We start from the raw sequence: 26047 nt of genomic DNA, 5'->3' as shown, positions 1-26047 counted from the left end.
AATAGTAGCTCATCATCTGAGCTGATCTTTGTGTTTCAGAATAGAAAAGCATCATAATACAACAGATGTTTAAAAGGGTGTACGAAACAGTAGCAAATGCACTTTTATAATAAAAAATACAATTAGAGTAGAGTAAGAATAGATACAATGAGTAAAGGAACTTGAACATGCATTTCTTTTCTTTTTTGGGGGGGGGAAGGAATCCTCTCCGAGCAGCCATCTATGTTTATGCAGCATCTCTTTATTGTGCACATTCATGCATTAAAGTGAGAATTAACATGCATGATCTTCCAGCCTGTGATACTGTAATGAACTACAATTTTGTAGAACTAAAGCTTGGAATTTATTATGATTTAAAGGGCAACCTGAATGCATATTTAAACGGATTCAGAAGAGTTTTCCTCTGGTTTACTGGACCTGTGGGTGGTTTAGGAAGGAAGCCTTACAGCTCTCCAGGGAGCACAGATCTCTCCTGTGCAGGCATTTACAACTGACAGGTCAACGTCTACGCATCTGGAAATGCTTCAGATATACTGGCTCATCTCAAACGGCCTCTGACACTGGCTGCCCTTGAAATCCAAGACCAGCTAACAGCTTGTAACGTTGTCAGGCACTTCAGTACTTTATCATCCGTCTACGTGCCCTGGTACGCGTTCAAAGACCAAGGTGCTCACGCTCCTCAGGAGAAGCCTTTGACAAGCCATGCATCGCTCTGGTGTGTACGTGCATGCACATGTAGGTGTCAAGAGACTGAATTTAATCCTTAAGAAGGCATGCAGCTAACACCCAAAGAATAAAAATAAAGCCTTTCAGTTATCCACTGAACACACGGAACGAGCAGCACTAGCCTAAAATTTTCCTGGCTGATGTCTCCTGAAGGAAAAACCCTGTGTTAGCACAGACTGGATGATCTAACAGACCCTCTTTAGCTAAAATCTCCAGGATGGCAATTGACATGGTGATGGGGACAGGGCTATGGGATACCATGGCTCAGCGAAGACAACTGCTCTACTGATACCACACATCAGGCTTTATTAAACCAGAGGGTTTTGTGACGTGTATTCACAGCCCATAAGAACAGAAAACAGCTCTGATGAGATGACATGCTGACTGTTGGTTTTAGATCCAACCTGCTGGTAACACAACCAAAATCCTATGAAAAAGCAAAGTTTTCAATTGTTCCACCTAGTCCTAGAGCCATTCTGCCATTATTTTCATAGAATGCTGGAAAATAATTTTAATCATTACTTTCAGCTTCAAAACAAAAGCTTGCCATTTTAAAATGCAACATTTATGAAATACTAAAAATTCACAACAGAAAGCCCCAAGAAATCCTCCTGAATATTGACTTACCACTAAAAAGCATACACAATTCCACATCTTGAATTTACATTTACTTTACAAATGTACCTATTTTTTCGCTCACTAAATTTCAAAATTGGAGAAAGGATAAGGAATTAGAACTTTATAAAGGAGAAAAAAACCCTTTCATTTTAATCAGCCACAGAACTGTTCAAAATGTCTGTTTAACAATGAGCTCGAACACTTTGGGTACCACCCCTATCCTTTTAATCTTCTTTCCTATTTCTACAGAACCACATTGAAGTATTTTTTTCAGTCTTCAGAAAAAGCTTGCAATGAAGTGACATTTGGCACCTGGATAAATGCCAACAAATGTGGCAGATTCACAGCATTTTCAGATTTCACAGTTAAGAACAAGAATACATTTCTACCTGCACATCAGCATTTGCCCTTCCAAGCAAGACCATCAACCTAAGTCATTAAAGAAAACGCACCTGAACAGATTCTGAAAGTAAATACTTTAACAGCAGTTTCAAAGGTTTTACTAAGAATCACCAATTATCAAATTAGTTCTTTGAGTTTGCCCAACGCTTATTTACGTGTCTTGTACAAAGCAGTAAGGATCAGTATCCCTAATTTCAAAAATGGCAAGGTTGAGGGGGAACAATTAAGCGGTGAGTGCTTTAAAGGCACTGGGGTTTGGAGGTATAAGAGTAGGGAAGAGATGTGGCATGGGAGGAGATGAAAGGCCCTTAAGACAGCACATGGCACCAGATGATCCTATATTCTTTGAAGACTCCACAAATTAATGCTGAGAAGGACTGTGTGGTCGTGGCCCCTCTCCAGTTCTCCTCCTTCCTCTTGGGGATTTTGTAGCACCCTGGAAAGGACCCGTCCTTGCATTCATGAACTGAAAGGTCATCCAGGCTGCAAAAATACAGGAGGATGCTGGGGAGAAGGTCCTTTGTGCCAATTCTGGTAAAAATCAGTATTTAAAGGCAATGCCCACTGTAGCGACTATGTTCTCTCTTCCCTCCTGCAAATAACTGTTTACATTATTCCTCCCTCTCCTATTAACAACCCCTTGGCAGCACAGGGTTTGGTCTTAAATTCTGAATAATGTGATTTTACAGACGACACAAAGGAATCAGAATTAGCTTGGTTAGCCAGATTTATTAGATTGCTTTGGTTTTGGAGAATCAGGGATGAAAGCCAAATATGTTTCCAGTGGTGGGAAGCAGTGAATACACCTCCTTTGTTTTCCCATGCTAATCACTTCTATCTATTTGGCAGCTTGCTATTTACAACAAGAGCATGGCTGAATTTAACACTGAACTGCAAGCATCACTGTTGGCTGCTTTATTGTCAGCAATATAAGGTATTTATAACTGCTGCCATTTACTACTATCATAAATAATGAAAGGACAGAAATAGAACCTTAATATTGACGGGAGACAAGTACTGAAATCCTTCAGACCAGAACTAAAATTGAGAGCAGGTCACTTAAGGAATCAATGGGAGAAAAAAAGCCACCTTTGTAAAATTGTAAAAGACATCACTGCCATAAAATCAGAAGTCCTAACAGAGCTGGGTAAAGAATATTAATAACATCTTCAGTGTACAAAAATCTGGCCGATTCATCTGAACGAATGTCTGAGATATAGTGCTTTTTCCTCAAGAGCTAGAAAACCGCCTGGTGCAGTGCCTGGAGCACTTCACAGAGGCACAGCAGCTGGCGCTCTGCTCCTGGCTTTCAGTGTTCCTTGCTTTATGGTCCCTGGCCAAGCACGTGTCTGTGCCTCAGTTTCCAGACATCTAAAATGGAGACAACATTTTCAGCTCTTACAGGAGAGCTACGAGAATATCTACTTGTAAAACACTTCCCCCTCCTCCCAAAGCCCTGCTTACAAAGATCGACTGTTACGTTCACTGTTTCATCAATTTATTCTTTATACAAGCTTCTCACTGCACTCTCACCTGCCACTTCTGAGATCAGAGCCTTTTCAAACAAGTCCTCCTTCACTTTTGGAGCAAGACATATCCCAATCCAATCCTACAGCTCCATCATATCTCCAGACAAAACATATTACTTGACTTTTACAAAAGAACACGTAAGACAAATTTTCTCCTATTCTTGCTTTCCAAAGTAATACCTTTGAAATTTGTTGCCAACAACTTTAGAGCCAAATAAACAGGATCAAACAGCCAAAGCCATCATCATGCCTGTGCTAAAGAATGCAAATCCTATTGTCTAGAGCTATTTTAAAACACGTAGAGCTCCACCATCTTTATCACAAAGATTACCAGCAGAGCAGGTAACAACAGAAATAAATTAAAACCAATTATACATCATGACTAAATCAATTAGTGAAACTGTTCATGTTTCCTGCAGACAAGTAATACATGACACGATAGAAAGGATCACCTCTCAAAGACTTCTTGCTTGTAAGTCATTAATATCACCATAACTCAGGAGAGAATAGACAGAAGTTTTAGTTAGGAGAAATGGATTTCAAAAGCGTAATTTCAGCAAAGGTGATACCATTCAGAATATTTGCAGTTTTTAAAATGTGTACAGAAGAATGAGAGATAATTTGCAAGTAAGTCATTACAATGTGTTATCTGAAAAAAATCATGCCTGTTACTGATCTGCAAGACTCCCTACTGGAAAAATGACTATCGAAAGGGAATTATCAGCAGGGTGCAAAAAACCAAAAGCTCCATTTCATCTGAAGGTGCTTGTGTAGTGTTACAGGGTTTTAGAAATTAGGAACACTAACTAACACTAAAAAATAAGAAACTTTAGATGAGTTAACATTATATAATTATGATTTAAGCAACGTATTTGTTTTATTTACATAGCAATTTAACCCAAAGAGCCAGAGAAATGACCAACTATTCAGTAACTGAAAATTGGTACCTAGCCAGTTATTTGCTGATCAACCTAAACATCATTCTGATAACCAAGATGTAAGTTATTTTCATTTGGCAAAACATTGCAAGATGGCAAAGAGATAAATAGACTGTAATTGAAGACATCTAGACAAACATGTTGATACTAGCGTGGGTACACTGGGTACTAGTATGGGTAGATGTGCTCCTCCTGCAGTAACATTTTATCTTTTCTCTTCTGTTTAATAAATACCCAGCTGCTAAGGTTATTTAAGAAATACCAAACATGTAAATGTGCAAGACATGAACAGCTACCTCTGCTTACGTGGGAGGTCCACATTAGCAGCTCTTCCTGCTGTAGGTACAGAATATAGACACGCGCTCCAAGCACGTGAGCCCAGATCAGCTCAGGGGACCCTTTTGATGCTTTGGTCTCAGATCTCCACGCAATTTCTGACCTTCCCACTCGTAACAAACGGAGCAACCAGAAGGTTACTACTCTTGGCATCCCCTTGAAGCAAACAATCACAAAATGCCTCTGAAGTTCAACATTGCAACAGAAAACGGGATTGCTCAGCCCTCGACACTAGCAGTAGCACTGCAAGCAGTGCCAGCTGGAGCTCAGTACCCACCGCACCGACTTCTTCTAACGCCGATACCAAAACCTGACTGTTACCATCAGTCTCCGTGTACCTGGGATTTCTTGCTAGCACATACACAAGTCAGAACCTGAATACCAACAATTCCATCAGAAATAAGCTTTAAGGAATGGAAACGCTGCAAGCCTGAACGTGCATCAGTATCAGCGCTGACAGCAGTATTTTGCGTGGGCACAGGCATGATAAGCCTGGATTTAGTTCATGCTCCATTACATCTAAAAAATAAAATGAACTTTTTCTGGCTCAGATGAACCCATCTTTACACTTTCTACAGTATGCATGTTTATACTCATGCTCATTAAATAAAAAGGATAACTGTCCCACTCTCTAAACTGAAAGTGAAGAATATTTCCAGCTTAATTGCCCCCAAAAAAGTATTTGTATTTTCTCTGGACTGCCTGGATTTTAGTAACACTGCTTGGAACACGAAAACTGCTCATTCAAGAGAAGAATACATGAGTGATGAGTGATGGCTGAAAGCTATTTTCTCACATACAAGCAAGATTCCACTAATCAGAGTTAATCATCCGTTACGCAGACTCTTAGAGGACCTGCCTAGTAAGAAATCCCGACATGGCAATTCCTGCTGTGAGGCTGAGCAGTGCCTCTCTGCTTCTAGGCCACATCCAGCAGTAGCTAAGACTCAGCTAGAGCCAAAATCAGCATTTCCAGCTGAGGGCAAAGATGTGGAGTGGGCCTTGGGACAGATAAAAGCTCAGGCTGTGGGAGACAAAAATGTCTACAGTTATGGGAGACGAAAATGGGTCTGAGGTCTGCGTTTGTGCAGAGAGTGTATATTGTTAGGAGGTGAGGATGTAGGATTACAATAGTATAATCCTTCACAATCAAAATAAATGTTCTCCTGGAAGACAAAAAAAAAAAAAAAAGCACAGCACTGTCTTGTGTTCAAGATCACGCTGCATATCTGGGTAGACAGAACAGACAGCACACTGCTACAGTGCATAATACATCCACAGAATCTAAAAAATAATAAAAAGCTACATACTGTTGTGTAAATTAAGACAAAACGTGTCATATTCCGTGAGTAGTGAGCCAAATACTTGCAGCATTTATATTTTAACCAAAACCACCTACTATGTGTCTTGGTAATGCCCATTTTTTAGTTACTATGATGCCTCAAGGGTTAAAGCTAATGATGTTACAAGCGATCTAGGTGCTAAGACTTAGGCCTTGTTATATAGTTTACTGATGATTTGCTGAAGTCAGTAGTTACTTAGTAGATTTATAACCTTGTTAAAGGACGAAAAGGATAAAATAAGAAAGATAATGATGATTTGTCAAGGTTGTCTGCTAGGAGAAGCAAGAACAAACAGCACATGGAAGATAAAGGAAGAAAAATAACAGATGGACACTTGGCAGGACATGTCAGCCGATAAGAGTCGAGGTCACGGGGGTAAAATAATTGTGGTAGTGGGAGATTCATGACCTCCTACTGAAATGCCCCCCCCCAACAGGACGGATCCCCCGCTAGGGGAAAATGCGTAGTGAATTTAAAATGAACCAGTACCTTTACACTGAGGTGAGAAAGCAACTAACCAATAATTAGTTAGTAGGTGTAGACTTTGGGCAGAACTAACCAATGTTATTGTATAAATATGTATTGTGAGTAGAACTAGGTGTGCATGATAGGTGAAGTGATCCCCCATGCACCCAGCGCTGTAAGAAAGATATTTTTCTTTTTAATTTTTCTTTTTTTTAATTTAATTTTATTTTCTAAAAACTCTATCTTAAAGTCTTATAAAGTTTCTTTTACCTGTCATTTTCAGTATTAACTAAACTCCTAGACTGTAAATATATATGCATGCATGTTTTGTTTTGTTTTTCTAGTAAGAGATCTATAAGCATGGGCAAGAAGAGAACAGTGTCAGTGCCAAGACAAAGCACACAGAGCTAAAAAAAAACCCTAAAACATCTGTGAGACTGCAGAGGCAAATTTATGCTCAGGAATGTAGGGTTTTCAGTCGCTAGGAAAACCAAAAAAGTAACAGCAGTATACATAACCTTGTATTTTATTCCTAGCTGAAAATACTTGAGTCAGATCCTATGGTCTCAAGTCAACCACAGCAACTCATGTGAAATGTCTAAATCAAGCTCAGAGGATCTGGCTTGGGGATGAGCAGCGCTGAGCTGTGGGCTGTGAAATCACAGGAGCAGCCAGCACACGGTCTGCGCAAACATACCAGGCTGTATTTTCTGCAGGGGTTACCACTGTACTTCAATGCCAGCACGTTTGTCCAGGATGAAATCCAAGGACTGGTATCTGAATGCAAAAAAACTGAGCACCATTGCTGCAGATTAAAGAGTTAATTTCCAATAAATTCAGAGGGAAACACAATAGTCTTTTTAAAGACTATAAATGATGCTATTGTTAAGCTAGCATCATTCTGACTTTGGTGTTGAAATTTTGAAAACTCTGGAGGAGACAAAAATTACAAAGCAAATCATTCAGCCTTCAATATTGTGAAGGTTTATATTTGTTGTAGTTTTTGGCAGTAATGAGGGAAAATACTTTCTAAAAGTACACACTCAATGTTCAACTTCCTTGAATGTGTGGATTTAATGACAAAAAGGGTAATGCTTATGTCCAATTTTAAAAATTATTACAATATGCAGTGATTGCAAATTTGATTAGATCTAAGACAGGTTATCAGTAACAGGAAGAAGCAGAAGGAGAGACAGTTTTCATTTAACTGTAATTACAGAGTGCAAGCTTAATAGACGTTCTTTTCATGCAAACCCATTTACTATACCTTACAAAATATGATGCCATTCCAGCAACTAAAACTGGAAAATTAGCTGCTAGTGGCATACTGTATTTCCAAGTACAACATGGCTTACTGTACTGCAGTGTTAGCCAAAGCTTGAGGCCTCAACAAGGTAATAATAAAATTCACTATGATGTCAGTTCAGCGCTTTTAATTTAGAACAAAAATAAAATCTCAGTTCTACAATTTCAATTTTACCAAAATAACTGATAACAAGGAAAAAACCTGTTAAAGTTTACCATACTTTACTAACTATATCAGTAAAATACATGTTTAGATGTCTTTGAATTTGCTCCATTTAGCAAAGCAGCTATATGAAATGACTCTGAAAGGTTTGTTTGTACGTGTCAGTACTTATTTTTAAAATTTGTCTTTTAGGAAAAATAATTTTTTTCCTGCCAGCAACACTGAAAAAACCCTCCATCACAAAATGGATGGCTATCAGCAGAAAAAATATGCTGGTCTGTTAACCTGGTATTTTGAGCGGCAAATATTAGCAATAACAGAAAAGACAAGACTTGAAGTGATTTTACAGGAACTGCACCACTTGCCAGCACCATGTTATCAGCTCTCTAACTGGAGCCAGAACCTTTCAGGACATCACATGCAGCCTGATGTGAGCAATGCATTCTGCATGGCTAGTATTGCGGGTTTGTGGAAGGAGGGCAGGAAAAACGAGAATTCACTTGATTAAAAGCTCTGTTCTTCAAAAGCATGTGCCTCGGTTCCTGGTGCTTCTCTGGCTGGTGGCTCGTGTTCGTCACTACCCTGACGTTCTCACATACACTAGCACAACCTTGTGCTTGAGCGCTGCAATAACATGCCGAGCAGGAAAGTCAGCTCATCACACTCCCCACCTCCACACAGAGCTGCAAATCCTCCCTGTATTCAAAGCCCTGAAGCTGTATGAGAAAAGAAGTTGCTGAGCCTAGTTAACAGCACCGCTTGATTGTTTTCTCCTTGATTAGAGGCAGTCCTAACAAGGAATTTAACTAGCGGAGGAAGCAGTCCTCCAGATTTTTCTGACCAGTTATGCCTTTTAACCAGATTCTCTATTCCTTTTGTAACAGGAAGACAGAAAATGCTGCTACACACTCACTGAGGATAGACACCAACAGAGATATATCTTAAATTTGTTGCCAGCAGAGACAGCATATGACCAGCTAAGAGATTAAGGGAAACGGCCCATCTCTGAATGCCTTACCCAGAAAGCAAGCAGCAAAGACAGACTCTGGAGTTCATTACTCTTCATGGGCGGAAAGGTCGTTACACAGGATCACGTAAATAGGTCCTGGAGAGCAAACATTGCAGGTTCTTTCCTCTCAAAGGGGAAGAAAGCTCTCTACCAGATAACTGGAACGAAATCTCTAGTGAAGTCTTTTATACAAATACCACCTCCATCCCACTGAATGGAAATTATTAAAGCCTTTAGTTTTTAATTTATTTAACAACAGAGCAGTGTTGAAACGATCTTGGTTATGAACCAAAGGGTAGTTCAAAATTTCCTTAGAGGCATTACTATTTTAAGCAGTTTAACATCAAGTGCATTATACAGGAACTGCACACCATATGCTTTCTGTGTTTGGTGTGAAGAGGCTGCCAGATGGGCTCTGATACTTTGAGCTTCAAGTGTCTGAATGGAAAAGATCAGAGGAAAGAAAAAGTGCCAGGATCACACAAAACAATGCCGTTTCTTATTTTGTAAAGTACGTGGAAATGCAGAGCTGGCAAGTTCTTTACCAGATGACAAAGATATTAACAAAGTAGAAGTTGTACAGGACGCTCAGGAAGCTATGGTATCACAGTCCAATCTGAGTTCTGATAAGCCATAAATGTGGTATACTTGTAACCTAAACCAGTGGCTGGCTCTTCACTCTTGTCCTTTTGCCATCATGCAGAAGGAAAGGACTTGGGAATCATTCTCTTGCTTATCTTACAGACAGGTTCAGAGAAAAGGGATAGAGAGGATGATGCCTAAAACCAAAGGCACCTTCCTAGCATCCGGAAAAAATAAAAGTCAAAAAGCTCATTTAAAGCTTGTAACTATTTCAACCTTTGCAGCAGTGCTAGAGTCAAGCTCACAGAACAAGCAGGCATGGGAAGGCAAATATTTGGGTAGATCTTCTACAAAACAGCTAGGTACTATGGGAGACAGATTTTGTAGCTAGAATCTTCTGCGTTATGACCAAAAATTGTTTAGTACTTCAGTCTTGGAGACCCCACATAAGGGGGAGCATACGCGGTCAGGGTATCTAATGTGGTAACAGAGCTCCCCTGCCTTTTTCTAAGAGTTAACCCTGAGGTCCAGCTTAAATTCTAACAGAAAGGCGTTTAGAAATGGGCTTTAAAACAAAAAAAAAAACCTCTTTGACTTTTAATGGGACTCTTACACCTAACTTATTCAGTTACTTCTGAAAAATCCTATTCTGCCTCTTTAACTCTGCTGGCTTTTTGCTGTGATACAGTACTCTTCTGGTGCTTTCCTAACCTGCTGCCCTGTACAGACTGAACAAGCTTTTTTCACTTCAAACAGGATAACTGTTTCACAATAACAGAAATGAAAGATGCTCGCTTCTTAAAATTGGCAGCAAACCATTTTTTAAGACGCTCGCTTCAATTTCCATACTATCAGCTCTTTACAAGTAAACAAGAGTATTCTCTTCATGCTTTAACACCTCCATGTCAGAAAATAATTAAGGTATCTTGCCCACTACATAAATTAGTGTCCTGCTATATAAAACGAGCTATGGGAGGACTAAACAGTGACATACTGACCTGGTAACTTTAGGTCTACAAAAGAAAGCACTACAAGCAAAGTTGCAATACCCATGACAAAGCTTCCAAGCACTAGCACCCCTGTGTCTGTAATGACAGCAACACTGATCAGAGCTGCTGATAACACTGGATGTGAGCATAATTCTTTGTAGAGGGGACACTGGAAGTCAACAAAATAGCTGACAATCTGCTTTCTACTCAACTACTAGAATTTGGATAGAGTAAAAAACTTGCCTTGTGGCACTGGACTCTCCAGATGCTCTCACTTTGCATTTCTTTTTGTGGCACAACCCAATTATTAGTAAAAGGCTCCTTCCCAGAGCATGAACTCCTTGGGAGTCCTTCCAGCAGGGAAGAAAAATGCAGTCAGTATCTCTACAGCACATAAACTACTCCTTCGTGGTGAAGAACGAGTCATTTAGAAGCAACTAAATCTTCGTTCTTTCTGCTTTAAAAAAATCAGGTGTCTGATTAGAGCTATCCAATCAAGTAACCAAGTGATTCTGTTTCTTTTGGGTCTGACTACTGACAACCGGCTTCACTCACACTTGAGAGAGGTTTGAGAGGATTATGTGTTTCAAGCACTGTGACCAGGCACTCACACCACTGCCAAAGAGAAAAATGCCTTTTGAGTCTTCTTGTAACCATGAAGGAAATCTTTTATTTTCTATGCAGGACTTCAAAGAAGAAGAATGAACTGTATGTTCAGCTTGCCTAGAAACTGCACAGGGGGGTGGTATGGGGTATTCACTGACACAATATTTAGGTAACTGAAATGTACATCTCAGAAATTCTACTAGATGTAAATATCAGTGGACAAACAGTACAGAAAGAGAAGATGAACATCTTAGCTTGCTAAACACCAATGAGAAAGCATAACCCTGAGAGGTGATCACCCCTGAGCAGCTGGCATTCACGGATTCACATAAAACTTCACTTCAGAATAAAATTCTCCCTCAAACGTCTATATTAAGATTTTACTTACTTATTACCTCCCTGCAATAGAGTAATCTTTTTCGCCTCTTAGGAATTAATGCATTTTTGCTTAAGGAAGTTCACAAAAATAAGACTGATAATAAACTGGGGTTGTGTTCAGGGTTTTTTTGGCGGTTTTTTCCCCCCCATTGTCTTACTGTGTTCAAAACCCATTTACAACCTACAACTCCTGCCTCAGAAAACTTTTTATGAACTCTACTTTGTGCTTGGACTGTGTGCAGTCACGCTAAAAACCAACATACTGACAAGAGTCTGTTCGAGATATTAGTAAATACAGGCCCACTCAAGGAAATAGTCATCCATGTAGGCGTTAACGAGTGAAGGAAAAGATGTTTGGATGAGTAATTAAATAATGACATAAAATACTTAATATACATTAATCAAAACCAGACAGATTATCAGACTGTGTACAAGGGGATCTGTTTTTCAACATTGCCATGAGTTTATCATTCAAAGGCGTATCTCTACTTACTTGGTTAGCTTATGGCCTTTCATTGCCACGAGGAAATCTCTCACAGTCTCAGGACTCTGGTATCTACAGGGTGTTTTTGAAATGTACTTCAGCGTCTGCAATGGATAGAAAGAAATTATACATTATTTCACAGTGACTATCTGCTTTACCAGCTGTGTATGAAACAAGCTGATTTTGAAAAGTCTCCTCAGTATCACTGAGAAGAACTGGAAAAGGCAATTCAGGTTTGGCTTTTTAGTGTGGGTTTGGTTTTTTTTAACAGTGGGAAGTGCTGTCATAAGTGATGCAAATCACTTACATTTTTCCATCTTCAGTAAGACTATACTGATACTTGCTGAGGAACTAAAAACCAAGCAATATGTAACTACAACTTTATGTAATAGAAATTACGTTAGTACTTATCCAGAAAGCCCCAGTGAGTTCATTCCATAAAGACATGACCCAGCCAGCTCATTACACACCCAGGTGAGAATTACAGCTTTGACTATTCCCTCTGTGGCCTCGGATGGCCATTTATCTGATCTGTTCAAAGCTCAACATCACCAGTTGAAGAGCACAGGAAAGGAGTGGGTTTTAGCACGCTCTACTAAAAACCACCTGCTGTCTGTGAAAGACATTTGCTTTCCTGGTTTGAAATAATCCCAGGTGATGCTAAGACATACTTACAGCTGAATAGTATCACTCAGATTTCCTTCTAAAACAAACGTTTACAGATTCAAAGCTAGTTTAAAGAGGTACTAAAATACGGCATTTGGGGGTTTTTTCGGTGGTGGTTATTTTTTATTGGTAGTTATTTTGTTTTTTTAAAAACAGTAACCCTTCAGAAAAGTTGAATACTCCTCACCCTTAAAACCATGTTACCTTCTGCCAAGTTTTCATGTGCTCAGTGCCAGGATACTCTCACTGCCAACCCATAAATAACTCATTAAGCTCCCAATCCATGGTTGCTTTCATCCTCTATATGCTTATTTGGCAATGCTCATAGAAGCAGGTTAGGTGGGTTGTCATAAAAATCTGCAAAATACTCTAGTACTAGAAATGTTTCTCTGACTTGAGACAATTTTTTTCCCTTCATTTTTCACATCTAACGTCTACCAACCTCAGCTAACTTTTGCAGATGTTACATCTGCTTGCTTTTATTTAAAACAACATGATACCTAGCAGACAGAAAATACATAATGTAATTTGACCTGAGTAAAATAAAAAAACTGTTGATAAAAAACCCACACAAATTCCAGTTCACAGCTGTCTTTTCACTGGAACTAGCTTAGAATCTTCCCGAACGTTGCTTGGATTAGACCCCAAAATGAAGAGTTGGAAATAATGGGCATCATGGAAAAGTCAAGGAAATCCTTGCATTGTGTGCATCAGCAACTGAAGGATTTAAGAGTATTGCCAATGCTTGTTTTGAATTAAGGAAGAAAATATTCATCTGTTGATACTGCATTAATTAGACATAAAGCTTAAAAGTATCAATTCAACTGACTGATGACGCACTAACTGGATTGCAAATACAGAGATACACATGGTAGGATACCACATGCACAGAGTGTCAATAATAATACAAAACCATAAAATTCTATGTTACTATTCTAGTTTCTTTCTCAGAAAACCTTTAAACTGAATATTTATATTTGAAAAGTCAGAAGCCAAAAAAAGCTGAATCAGTATTCACAGAGCAGAAAATAACAGATACTAGGGAAAAACGAGCTACAAGATCAGTATGACAAACACAAAAACATGCAAATGTTATTTCCAGTGTATTTCCATTAAAATCTGTTATCATTTTAAAATGCTACTAAAGGAAAACAGACTTCAACAATACAGGGTAATTCATCCTACTTAACAGATAGAGAGTCCACAAAATATGAAACACTGGTATTCTTAAGGACCAGCTTCATTGGACTACTGAGAAATGTATTTAAAAGCACAGTAAGGTGTTAGAAAACCCTCCTTTCTGTAAGCCCTTTCTGACCTTTTCAGATAAAATGAAGTTGTTATCCACCAACAGCGACTGGAACAAAATCATCATATTGTCATATAACAAAATTATTTAATAGAAGTAATTTGTTTTCTAGATTAGTCTTTTTTGGCAATTTCAAATCAATTAAAATACCAGATATACAGTAACAAATAGCTCCAGTTTAGCAAGGTTTGTCTAGTTATTTCAGTAACAATGGACACAAGCCTGCACTCATGAAGATCTATGCAAAGACAATCCCATAAGACCAAATTCTGGTTTTCTTTCAGTCAAATATAAAGAAAATATACCTAGAGTTTACACCAGCTTCACCCCATGCACAAAAATGAGCATTCTATAGGTATTTAATGTGCAGTAATGTAACAAGGCAATTAAAGATTTAAGGTGCATTCTGACAAAATGTATTTACAGGATCTTTCTCATCTGTTTCAGAGAGGTACAGGAAGAGACCATTAGTCTCCATGAAGATTTAAATTAGATTTTTTTGTAAGCCCCTATTTTGTTGAATATGAGGCTTAGGAATTACTACTCTATACCTTTTCAAACAAAGCCAGAACTAAAACAAAAACAAAGCCTAGGCCAAATCTTATTCACATGAGCAGTTTCACTGCTCAATGGGATTACTCGTGCAAGCAAGGCAAACTGCTTTCAACCTGCTGCCAACTGTGGTGCTACTCATGCAAGTCTCTTGACACAGACACAATAGGTCATACTGCAAGTCTGTTATAAAGTTGCTAATTTGAGGTATTTCAAATGTTAATGTTTGTATTATATGATTTTAAAAGTTCTTCCTAGCTATAGATTAAACATTTATTACCAATGTGGCATCCAACTGATGTTGCTGTATGTACATGTGATTTTGTTATTCTTTTGACAAAAAAAAATATCTATTTTAGTTGGAAGTTATTAGTTTAATTCCATTAATAAAACACCAGCATATGTGATGTGTGTCTCAGCTTTGAAATCATGAATTACACGGTATCACCAATTCATCAGATGATAACAAGTTCTGCCCTGAGTATTAAAAGGATAGAATATTTGGAATAAACCTCCCCCCCAAACTAAACACTTAACAGGGGGGTAGGGGTGATATTCTTTTGGGGATAGATTTTAACAAGAGCAGGTGCAGGCCTCTGCCCTGACAGTGCCATTACAACAACCTGAACAGGCTGACCACAGAAAAGTGGCAAATAAGGTTATTTTACTGTGGGTTTTAATAAGGGAAATTTGATATAACATGATTAATATCCAGACCTAAGGGCATGAACTACCCCAGACTGGGCTAATTTCGCAGCGCTACTCACTTCATACATGATTGTGTTCAGATTCTGCTGACCAGAGCTCTGCTTGTTTTTTCCACTCTCTTTGCGCTGCTGCTTAAGATCAGTAAGTAACTGGAACACCTGAGGAAAAAAAAATGTTTTAGATCATTTATTTTACCTTAACATATGACAGGAGGAAGACATAAATGAACAACGCAAAATCCCATCAATCAAACAACAAAAAAGTGTGGCTTCTTTGACGAATGCACCAGCAATTGAAATGAAAAATGTTTTGGCACCAGAATGATGAATAGGTATGTAAATTTTTTTTAAAAAAAATTGTGACCATGTACAACAGATCTTTGGTACTTGTTAAATGTTATTCAGGAGCCCCAAAGGAGAAGTTGACAGGATGAATCTATCCTACTTGTTTACCTCATATCCTGAGCACAGTTGGGTCATACCCTGCTGCACTGGCACAGAGCTCCCATTTAAGTATCAGTGATGCTTGAAGCAAAATGTCACAGCAGTTTATGGTCCCACTGGATTTGTTACAACAGATGTACCTATAATATTAACATGGATATAAGTCCTGTCTCACGGAGATGCAATTTTACATCATCTACAAAAAAAAAAGTAAACTCTACAACTGCCACACTGCCAGGAACCAACTAAATACAGGCTTGACCTATAGATGCTCCTGAGATTAGTGATCCCATTGTAAATTCCAGTGGAGTTGCTCATAATAGTAAATGTTACAGTGACCAGCATGGTGTAACCGTAGGTTAAGCCACAAAGATTAAATTAGCTCCCTATTTCATCACAACAATGTAACACAAGCAGAAATTCCTGAAAAGAATGTAATAAAGTTGTCTTCACATTTATGATGCAGTGAACGTTAACGTAGGAGCAAGATCCAGAGGGTAAGTCTGAAGGCAAGGAAGATGTCTTGATTTTTGCAACTGTGCTTTGTCAAATCTCTTGCAACACTGCAACATCCTCATTCATCATAGCTAGATATGCAGCAGAATGTTGAGACAACATCACAATTACTCTTTTATTCCCATATTAAATCATTTTAGGTTGAAGTTTCTTCAGATGTTTTGCTTCAGGCTTTACAGTATATCCAAAGCCAATACCCACAGCAAAAACCAGACCACTTCTTACTATTTATCCCCAATTTTTTTTAACTAGCTTCACTCAAGATCCAGATCCAATGGCATTATGAACCGACAAGTCCATAGGAATAAGAATACAAACATTTCTAGCCAGTGAGAAATAAGAACATAATGAGCTACAAGTCCTGCAATTACTGCGTACTGCATCCTTATGAAAAAGGAACACCTGTCAACCCTGACCTGAAAGCCAAAACTCAAGCTATAAACTTTTACCTAATAAATATTTGAAGAAAATGTAGCTGGTGACAACAAAACACAACATGACAACCTCAAATTCACAGAAGAAATGTAGGCATGGAACATACAACACGTCAGTCCTGAATACTCCTTTCAAACACCACTTTCTGTACAAAACATTACCTTGATAAAAAGAACGTTAGCTACGCCAGTCAAATAGCAACAGAAAAGAGGGGCAAACAAAGGTACTGGCAGTCTCATGGGAATAAGTACTTTGAAGAGCAGTGAAAAGCCGTGCCCCAAAAGCCTATAGCTGCAGACGGGGCAAATCCCTTCCTGCACAGGATGGAAAAGCTGCGTGCACGACAACTGTGCTGTGAAACGGAAATGAGAAATAATCACGCTAATCAGTAACTTCATTTTCTACTTCCTTTTGCTCTGTTTCAACACAATAGTATATTCACCAACAAAAACTAAGCTGAAGTTCTGACTGAAGAGCACAAAGAATGGATGCTGCATTTCTCCTTATTCTGGACTATACCTTTAGGACACTTAAGAGATTTTACGTTCCATGGCTGACATGACTTGAAACTCAGCAGGCAGGAACACCTACATTCCAACAATATCCCAGCAAATGAAGATGGAGGCAGAGATGATTTTGCAATAAATAACCTCTGAAACACTTGCTATTTTCTTTACTGCAACAGTACACGTTTTTAACAGACACTCAATACTAATTTAGCTGACATAATATATAATCTGTTTCTTAAGCAACAACAGTTCTTTCCAAGTATCTCATTAAAGCCCTTCTAACAGTCACCAGCTGGTTGCTCTGCTGTGTGCAGAGAGATGCAGCTCAAGATAAAACATTTCAAGATTTATTTCAGAATAGAATGAAAACAGCTGTGCAACTTTCAAGCTTCAGCAGTACAATAATATAAACAAAGCACTTCGGTTGTTCAAAAATTACACTCATGAACACAGCACTGAAATGTTTCCATTACCTGGCTGCAGTTAAACCAACAAGAACACTACATTTCTTTCTACCTCACTAAACAAAAAACACCTGTACTCAGGAGAGAGGAAAATGATTCAGAACTTATCTACTAGAAAATAAGATATTTTATTTATTATATGTATTCATTGTTTGTTATGACAGGGCACCGTAGCTTCCTCCTGACTCCAGACTAAGGTTCATCACTGGCTTCTAGGAGTGTTTATCCTGAGTAACACACCTCAGATCAGCAAAGTGCCTCACCCTTACTTTAATCTAACCTGCTTTGGAAACACCACAAGATCTTGAAAAAAATACTGTCAAGCATTCAGGGGTGTAAGACTGCATTTCCAGTAGCACTGGCTTTAATATAACTATGCATTAGTGAGTTACAGGTTCTTGGATGGTACTGCATATCACAAGGTTCAAGTTAAATATGAAACACTGATTCTAACAGCAGCCACCCGTGAAAAACTTTTGACACTTTCTGCAAGAGTTCTTATTTGCAATATTAAATAGACCACAGCAATCAGTATATATATATCTGTATATATGCATCAGTATATAGATCTGTATATATACAATCAGTATACATATCAATATATCATACCCACCTGGTGGTATGATATATTGGCTTGTCATAAGATAAAATAAAATAAATTTTAAAAAAAGAGCACTTTGACATTGCTGCTCAGTTACACAGGTGTCAACGTTCCCGATCTGGGATCAGATGCACAATATGTCAAAGCACCAGTGAATCCAGTGCACCTACCCAAATACATAAGTGTTTAAGGATGTGTAAAATCAAATTCTAAATGAGAAGCCACCATACACAAGAAGAGTCGGCAAACTAACCGCACAGCACAGTGTAAATACCACAAGGCTGAAGTTACCAACATTCTAAAGATCTGCTCCTCATCTATTTGAAAAACGTATTTATATCTGATTTTATAGATCTGAGACCAAGCAAATAACAATACAGGACCCAACACCAGCACAAACATTTCCAGATCTTTTGCAAAAAGCTTTTTTTCTTAAAAACAAATGAAATGCGGGGGGCAGGGGGGATATCTTACAGGTCTTGCTGATTGCCACTGGCAATTTTCAGCTTCCAAAGGAGTATACAAGTGACTGATCACAGCTTTAAATTGCTGGTTTAAAACTAAGATGCAGATAAACTTACCTCAAAGTTACTTAGCAATGCAGCATTTGCATCTTTCCTGCAAGGAAAAAAAAACACAATTATTTGTGTTCAAATGAAACTGTTTAAAGTTTTCCTCTGCTGAGTTGCACAGACTCTAAAAGAACAGACATTATTTTCATAAAGTTAAAAAAGCCCAAAACACCCAAGAAATCTGGTTTTGGTGACTGTACAATTACCAAGCTATTGCCACCGCTGAAAAATATTTTTCCATATTGTTAGTAGAATTATTACATAAATATAATACAGTTTATTTTGCACTAAAACCAAATAGCCTTGCTACTTCCTTGAAAAAAAAAAACAAGGTCTCTAGTTCTATTTGAACAAAGACTGACAGGAAAAATAAATCAGATTATACACACTATTTATTTATTAGTCAAGAGCTCAAGAGCATGGAAAGAGAAAATACAGTGACTAATTTAGTACCATGTACATATGTGTGCATATAGGTATGGCACTATATTTACACATACTGTACAGAGTTTAAAAAAACCAACAACGTTATTACATTTCTTCTTTATTTATTCTTTGAATCTTTATGTGCCTACTCCTTTATTAGCAGGGCAAGGCTGAGAGCTTCCCATTTTCCACCAGCCAAACAATTCCCCACTAACTCTGGCCCAATTATGCAAGAATTCTTATCTATTGCTGGAAGGCTGAATGCACTGAGTCAAGTACATATTTAGACTAATCGTGCCTCTATTACTTCTGGATATTGTAATTTTATATTTGTAAATTAAAAGAAGTGAGAAAACCTGACGCAGAACATCCTATATTCCCTGAACAACACATTCTGCTGAGCAGTCAGTAGCCACAACAACAGAAAGTTTCCATACAAAAGGAAAAAAAGGCCTTTCTCAGGTCTGCACAGCAGCTTATGAAAAAAAAAAGAAAAAAAGGTACAATGTATTGTTAAGCACCATCAACTGTTTGAATAGAACTGTCACGTTCATCACTTTCAAACAAGTTAAATGCATCCACAAACTTCCACAGGTTCTATCATTGTTTTTAAATGAAAAGGACCTTCTAAAATACGCTGAGATGAACTTCAACTTCCATTTCGCTGACTCGAGTGAAACTTCAGCAAGTGAGCTCACGCACGCATTAGTTTTCATTCATGTTTTACAAACCATATAGCTTTTGTTGTTAGGTAAATGCAATTCTTCAGAATGTTTGCATTCAGCCTATCGCTACAGAAATCCCTATGGATCAAAGACACTCTTTGTTAGGAATAATTATGCCATAGAAAAATTATATATGGAATTACTCAGTTAAAGAAGTGAAAGGGTCATATAGAGTATATACATTACTGTGCAAATGAGTCTGTGAAATCTATCTGAAGTTAAATAATTTAAGACAATTGCTTCCTTTTTAATTCAAAACCACTTTGCTGTTAAAAGAAAAAAGAATTATTTTTCTGAACCATGGAGCATGAGTGAGTCAGCCTCAAATCTTCAACAATTCTTCTTGTGGTGAAATAGCAGAATCATAAACTGATAAACAAGGCCAGTTTCAAAAAATTCTGCAGAACTAATTAAGTAGAAGTACAATTTTCTTCAGTCCTAAGTCTCATAAAACAACTATCAACTTTGCATTCAGAAAACAGTAAGTTATAAATAATGAATTCTAAAGTCTACTTTTAAATATTCAACTGAACAGTATGCTTCATTTTTATGAGATTAAGTCTTAAGCAGAAAGGAAAAAAATGTCATGTTAACACCAAATGTATAAACACTTTTAAAAGTCTTTAAATAGGTAATATTTGCCCCAATTTTAGTCCAAACCAGAATATTGAGAAGGGTTTTCTGCATACATCAAAAAATATCTTAGTATATGGCATTAGACCTCTAAAAATATCACTAACACTTCATGCACTTCATGTTTTTAAATCTACTTCTTAAAATACATTGCATATTTAAACCACAATGTTTTCTGGAGGGTGTTTTTCTCTAGTAACATGGTAAGAACTTAAGAGAGGTTTTCCTAGCTGGCAGAGCTTCCCTCTATGAAGGCCATCAGGCAGGAGGCAAAAAATGAGGAAGATCAAATTCCAACAGTAATTCAAGTGCAAAATGGACTAAGTTGTTCCATTCCAATGCAAGGGACACTCACCCACAGCTCAGGACTTCAGCCCCAGGTGTCCTACCTCTGATGCACCTTCCTATTGGTACTAAAAGAGGTAGCACCAGTAAAATAAGTTTGGCTACTCAAGGAAGAAAGAAAAAACAAGTGGATGTGTAAGCAATGTCACAGCCTTACTATTAATGGTGCATTACAGCCTTGCTAGTAATGGTATAAAAAGCATCTTTCTCAGCAGGGCAAGTCCCATCCTTCCTCACATGCAACAGCAAGTTTCAACCTGTGCATGTTTCACAGCATTTTTCAGTGTACAACAGCAAGAACAGGTCTTCTCCCTGCAGGCTGCTACTCAAGTTAAAGCTAATGTAATACAAACCGGTATTTCAATGAATGTTTCTTGTTATCTACTTTTGATTTTTAGGAATGGAAGATTTAATTGTAATAGTATGGAAAATTTAATGATAATAAAGAATCCATGCATAATATGAACTGCAGTAGCTCTGCTGACTTATGGTGGATGCCAACATACATCCCAAGGGACTTGCATCCTCCATGACCCCATTCATTAGAAACCAGTTCCACGTACACATCTATAACTACACAATGTAGCGAGCTCCACAGAACTCATGAGTTTCTAAGCTTGAAAATAGGTCAAATCCTATTGTTTTGTGCCCAAGTGACGCTAACAAGACAGAAACACGTACAGTGCTGTCAGCATAGGAAGGCAAAAACCCTTGCTGCCCAGGACAGCAGGCTGGAGGCTGGCTGCTGTAACTGCCCCCAGTTATCAGCTAGCCAAAATTTTGAGTCACCTCTTGTGTTTGCAATTGCTGGCGCACACCTGTTAGGTTTTCTCCTTCTCCAACATATTCAGCTCCTACAACTCCAAGTTGTCTACCTGATGCTCACAGGAATAGCTCTCTCCAGGAGCTGCAGTGGAGGATTCATGTCCCCTCTCCCAGGGCAGGTCAGAGGAGGGAGCAGGAGGAGACAGGAGGGCAGGGGAGATGGGGAGGCAGAGCCAAAAAGGTTGTTTTGCCCAAACAAACAGATGCTTCAGCAGGATTTTTAAAGCAAACAAACAAAGCCCCCAGTTTCTCATCAGAATGCCTGAACACATTGCTGGTTGTAAGGGTGTTAAAGGCCCAATACACCCCACACACAGATATACCTCCCCCCCAGCACACACGGCAGGCAGGCCCATACAGATATACCTCCCCAAGCACATATGTCAGGCAGGCCCATATATTTATAACGCCCCCCAGGCACACACGGCAGCAGGGCCATATATCTACCCCTCCAGCAACATACGGCAGGCAGGGCCATATAGATATACCCCCCCGCAGGCCGGGCCATACACATGCAGCCGCACGCACACCACGGGCAGGCGCACATCGATGTGCCCCAGCCCCCCCCGGCCCTGGAGCCCCCGCTGCCGCCGCTCCTTACACCTCCATCTTGTCCGCCGCCTCGCTGGGGGGCTCCCCCTCACCGGCCGCCACCAACGGCCCGCCCGGCCACGGCGAGGGGAGCGCGGGGGAAGCCGGGCTGAGCTGAAGGAGGTTTCGGCGGCCGGGACGGAAGCGGAAAAGGAAGGAGAAACGCAGCGTAGTGATTAAAAAAAAAAAAACAAAACAGTTGCATTGGCCGGGAATCGAACCCGGGCCTCCCGCGTGGCAGGCGAGAATTCTACCACTGAACCACCAATGCTGGACCTGACACCATCTCCCCCGCCCCCTGAGTTGTAACCACTGTGGGCAGAAAAGTACGAGAAAGTTTCCGTGGGATACCGTGTGTTCTGCAACCCTGCTCCGATTCTGACAATTAGCCACTGTTAAGTATGACAAGGGGAAAATAGTATCGTAGAGGTCCTCGAAAATCAAAGCTGTAGTCATCTGCAAACAGAATACTGTAAGGCTGAACTAGTTTTATAATTCTATTGCCTTTTAAAGCACCTGTACATCATCTTACCAAGTTCATCACCATCATATATCTTTTCCTACCATCGCTGTGATTCTTTCCTATGAATCTATGTGCTGTTAAGTTTTGCGAGAGCCCTTTTCATTCTGATGAAATCTGAAGATGCTTCATTGAGTGCAAATAGCTGAAAATCCTATCAGCTACAGCAAGGAAATTTGGCTCAGAAACCGAGAGCCCAGGAAACATTAATTACTTGATTTGGCCATTAACTTTCAGGCAAAAGTTTATATGCAAAACCACCACCACTCACTCCCTAAGGAGTCCCATACACATAGACTTGCTCATTTGCAGCAGGGCTGTTCTAAGATCAATCAAGGGAACCAAACAGGTCAGACTTGAGCTCACAACCTCCACCCTGCAATACTAGCACAAAATCCACCAGCTGCTTTCCTTTCCAGGCTCAAGCCAGAGGAACGTCCACTCCCACTTTTGGGACTTTGCTTCTCCTTGAAGTATTGCAAATCCTAAGTCAACTCTGAATAACGTGAGCAAACTGCAGCACTTCAGGATCAGTCTTCATGCCAGGACAGTGGGCAAGAAAGAACTCCCAGCTCTCCAGGAACCATCGTCATCAGATACCTAAGTGTTAGGCGAAGTTTAGAAGCCAACTGCAAAGCTTTTCCAGACCTTTTCAGTTGAAAACCCCTAGAAAAGTTTCAGTGGACATGTGGAACCCATCACATACAGATTGTAGGACAGATACAAATTCATTTATACTCCAGAATCATTTGTCATGAGTCCTACAGAAAAAGAGCCAGGAGAAAGGTCTTCAAACTGCAGACTGAAAGCCTTTGGTCTGACTCAGTGGATAGGATGCAATGGATGCTCTCCTTTTTCATGCCAGGATTAACTGACCTTGTAAGTTGGCCAAAACCGGCACAGTAAATGCTCTGTAACTTCTCTGCCATGTTTCAAACCCTGCACATGAAACTGCCTGTACACCAGCTCCCAGCAAGGTTAAAGGGAAAAAAAGAAGGGAAAGGATGTCAGCTCCCATTTGAAAATACGGTATTTCCACACTGTCACATTTCAGAGTTTTGTTCCAGAAATCTACTAATCCTTGCCTGCCTCTCATCACTCTCTTTAGATATGGGTTCAGAAGCTTCAGCATATTAATTTTATTACTCCTTCGCATCTCCTCTTTATATCTCCCCCCAACAGCACTTTATGATCTTTATTTTCACTATTTCTCAAAAATTTCATTCCAGACCTTTGCTGATACATCTTTTACAACCCATGATGATGATGCCTGATACCAGCAGCTGGGATGAACAAGTATAATGCCTCTCTCAACAGCTTGCAATTTTTCTTCTAATGTTCTTCCTAAGTATTTTCCAATGGAGACATATAGCCTGTGAGGGTGTAAATACATATATGGACCAGCTACAGGTCCACTGACATCACGCAAGAGAGAAGAATATCTAAGAGAGAACTCATTACCCTTACATACAACTTTTCAGGAGATGAGGTGATTGGCTCCCTTCACTAACAGTTTTTAATTGCTGCACTTTAGGTGTTAGACAGTTATGCTACACCATCCATAGGGAATGCAGACATAGGTTTTTCTAAATGTGCTTAGCATGTCAACATTTTAAGCATTGGCTTGTGATTGTTACCACTAAGGCTTGGTGAGAGAGGGGCCTCGGTATTAACTATTGAAAGCAGGGGGCCTAATAATTGCTATTGAAAGCAGATCTGCAGGGTATTTGTATTCTTTGTCATGAAAGATGTTTACTGTATTCAGCATTTCGCTGATCACCGTATGGTGTCTTTTTTTCTTTTACATTCAAAATTCATTAAACAAAGTTGGGAGTTTTTTTAACAAAAAATGTCAGCACTGCTTCACATCAGTCTAGCTGACAGTGCATTTGACTAGCACTTTCAGCCCACAGAACTTTTTTCTTTTTCTAAACCAAAATCACAGTTAAAAAGCAGTGTTTTCAAAAAAGGTGCACTGTAGCAGTTTATGCTACCATTTTTCTTCACCGGACTCAGTTATGAAAATAAGCCCTATTATGAAAAGTGTATTTCTAGAAAACACTAAAGCACTCCCTCAGAGCTGCACTGCCCAAGTGTTGCACTCTTTCAAAAAAAAATACACTCTAAAATAAATAGTAAGGATGTGACTGATGATAAGAGCAAGCAAAAAATAAAGTTCAAATCTCTGAGGACATCAAAATATATTTAATTAACCTTCTCCATCCTTCAAAATGGGCAATTTACTTTCTAGTACTATTTCATTGCATGTCAGCTTAGAAAAGGGTGTGACCGGGAATATTAATGTATGAACGATGTGCCATTCCCCGCACCAGAAGGGAAAATAAATGGAAGACCTCTCTCTCAGACATTCCTTGGTATTTAACTGTGGGATGGGGATTTTGGGGGTTAATCTTTGTATTTCACTAAACAAATAAAATACTGAAAGAAGACGATAGGAGAAGGAGAGCCATGTAAAACAGAACAAGTAGAGAAGATAGTAATAAGAATATATTTGTGTGCATTAGAAAACCTGTTTTGCAATGCTGTTTCACTGTTTTCCCCTCAAAAAAGTTCAGCTTTCCACATCCAAGCATCTTCAAGAGATCCTATTTCTTCAATGTTCATTTTCACATTAATGACTTCTGCTTGGATTTACAGTTTCACTTCCATGTTTATTATAAAAATATCACTCTATATTCTACACTAGCTTATTATATAGAAAGGATAGTTGTTGCCTGTTTCATATGAAAATGGGAAAAGGGAGAATTAATTGTCTCCTAGATATAAACTGGGACAGGGTTTGTGCACTAAAAGAAAACTAATCCTTATGAAGTTTGCTAAACACACAGTGTTACTGCTGACAGATCCCACATGAAAGCACATGTCCTTGCCGCATGTAATATCAGACATAAATTAATAAGATCTTATAGACATAGATTCACTCCAGTCATAAATTCAGTGCTTACTATTTTCCTAACACATCAGCAATCTCCTCTCAAAGCCCAAAGTAAGGATAAAGACACTCCTAAAGGGTGAACAAGACAAGAAAAGCAGTAAAAATCAGGGATTTCACAGTAGGAAGGATCATAATCACAAAATGATCAAGCACTGATTTCTAGTGTGAATGTCCTGGTGCAAGAAAGGAAAAGTATATAAGTTGCAGAACTGAAAGAACAGTAGAAAAGAACAAGAGGGTCAGTTAAAGGGAAGAAAATAACCCACTAAAATGTGGACAAGAAGGTTGTAATGTTTCCTGAGCTCTGTGAAAGGTTTGGACCATGCAGATGGAAAAATATTATACTGTATTAGTACACTTGGTAAGGCAAGTGTTCTC

At 39.0% G+C, this 26047-nt stretch overlaps 1 protein-coding gene and 1 non-coding gene across 3 annotated transcripts in view; both read right to left on the bottom strand.

Moving 5' to 3' along the window:
* The window catches only part of CRCP (CGRP receptor component), a 33575-nt gene extending 11221 nt beyond the window's left edge, over nucleotides 1–22354 (bottom strand). The window contains exons 1-4 of one of the 2 annotated variants that reach the window (XM_055696336.1): nucleotides 22204–22354; nucleotides 18658–18694; nucleotides 15168–15266; nucleotides 11883–11977 (exon numbers count right to left, since the gene is read on the bottom strand). In XM_055696336.1, coding sequence (XP_055552311.1) covers nucleotides 11883–11977; nucleotides 15168–15266; nucleotides 18658–18694; nucleotides 22204–22211 — 239 coding nt within the window. In that variant the 5' untranslated portion in view covers nucleotides 22212–22354. Of the gene's footprint in view, nucleotides 1–11882; nucleotides 11978–15167; nucleotides 15267–18657; nucleotides 18695–22132 lie in introns of both variants that reach the window. The other variant, XM_055696333.1, reaches the window with a different exon arrangement.
* A 39-nt stretch (nucleotides 22355–22393) lies between these two features.
* TRNAG-GCC (transfer RNA glycine (anticodon GCC)) lies at nucleotides 22394–22464 on the bottom strand. The gene has a single exon. It is a non-coding gene; the product is annotated as a tRNA-Gly (tRNA).
* Between the last annotated feature and the right edge of the window lie 3583 nt (nucleotides 22465–26047).

The sequence above is a fragment of the Falco cherrug genome, chromosome 1 (assembly GCF_023634085.1).
Source record: "Falco cherrug isolate bFalChe1 chromosome 1, bFalChe1.pri, whole genome shotgun sequence".
NCBI classification, from domain to species: Eukaryota; Metazoa; Chordata; class Aves; order Falconiformes; family Falconidae; genus Falco; species Falco cherrug.
Note: the sequence above shows the minus strand (reverse complement) of the source record. Positions and strands in the feature narration are given on the sequence as shown.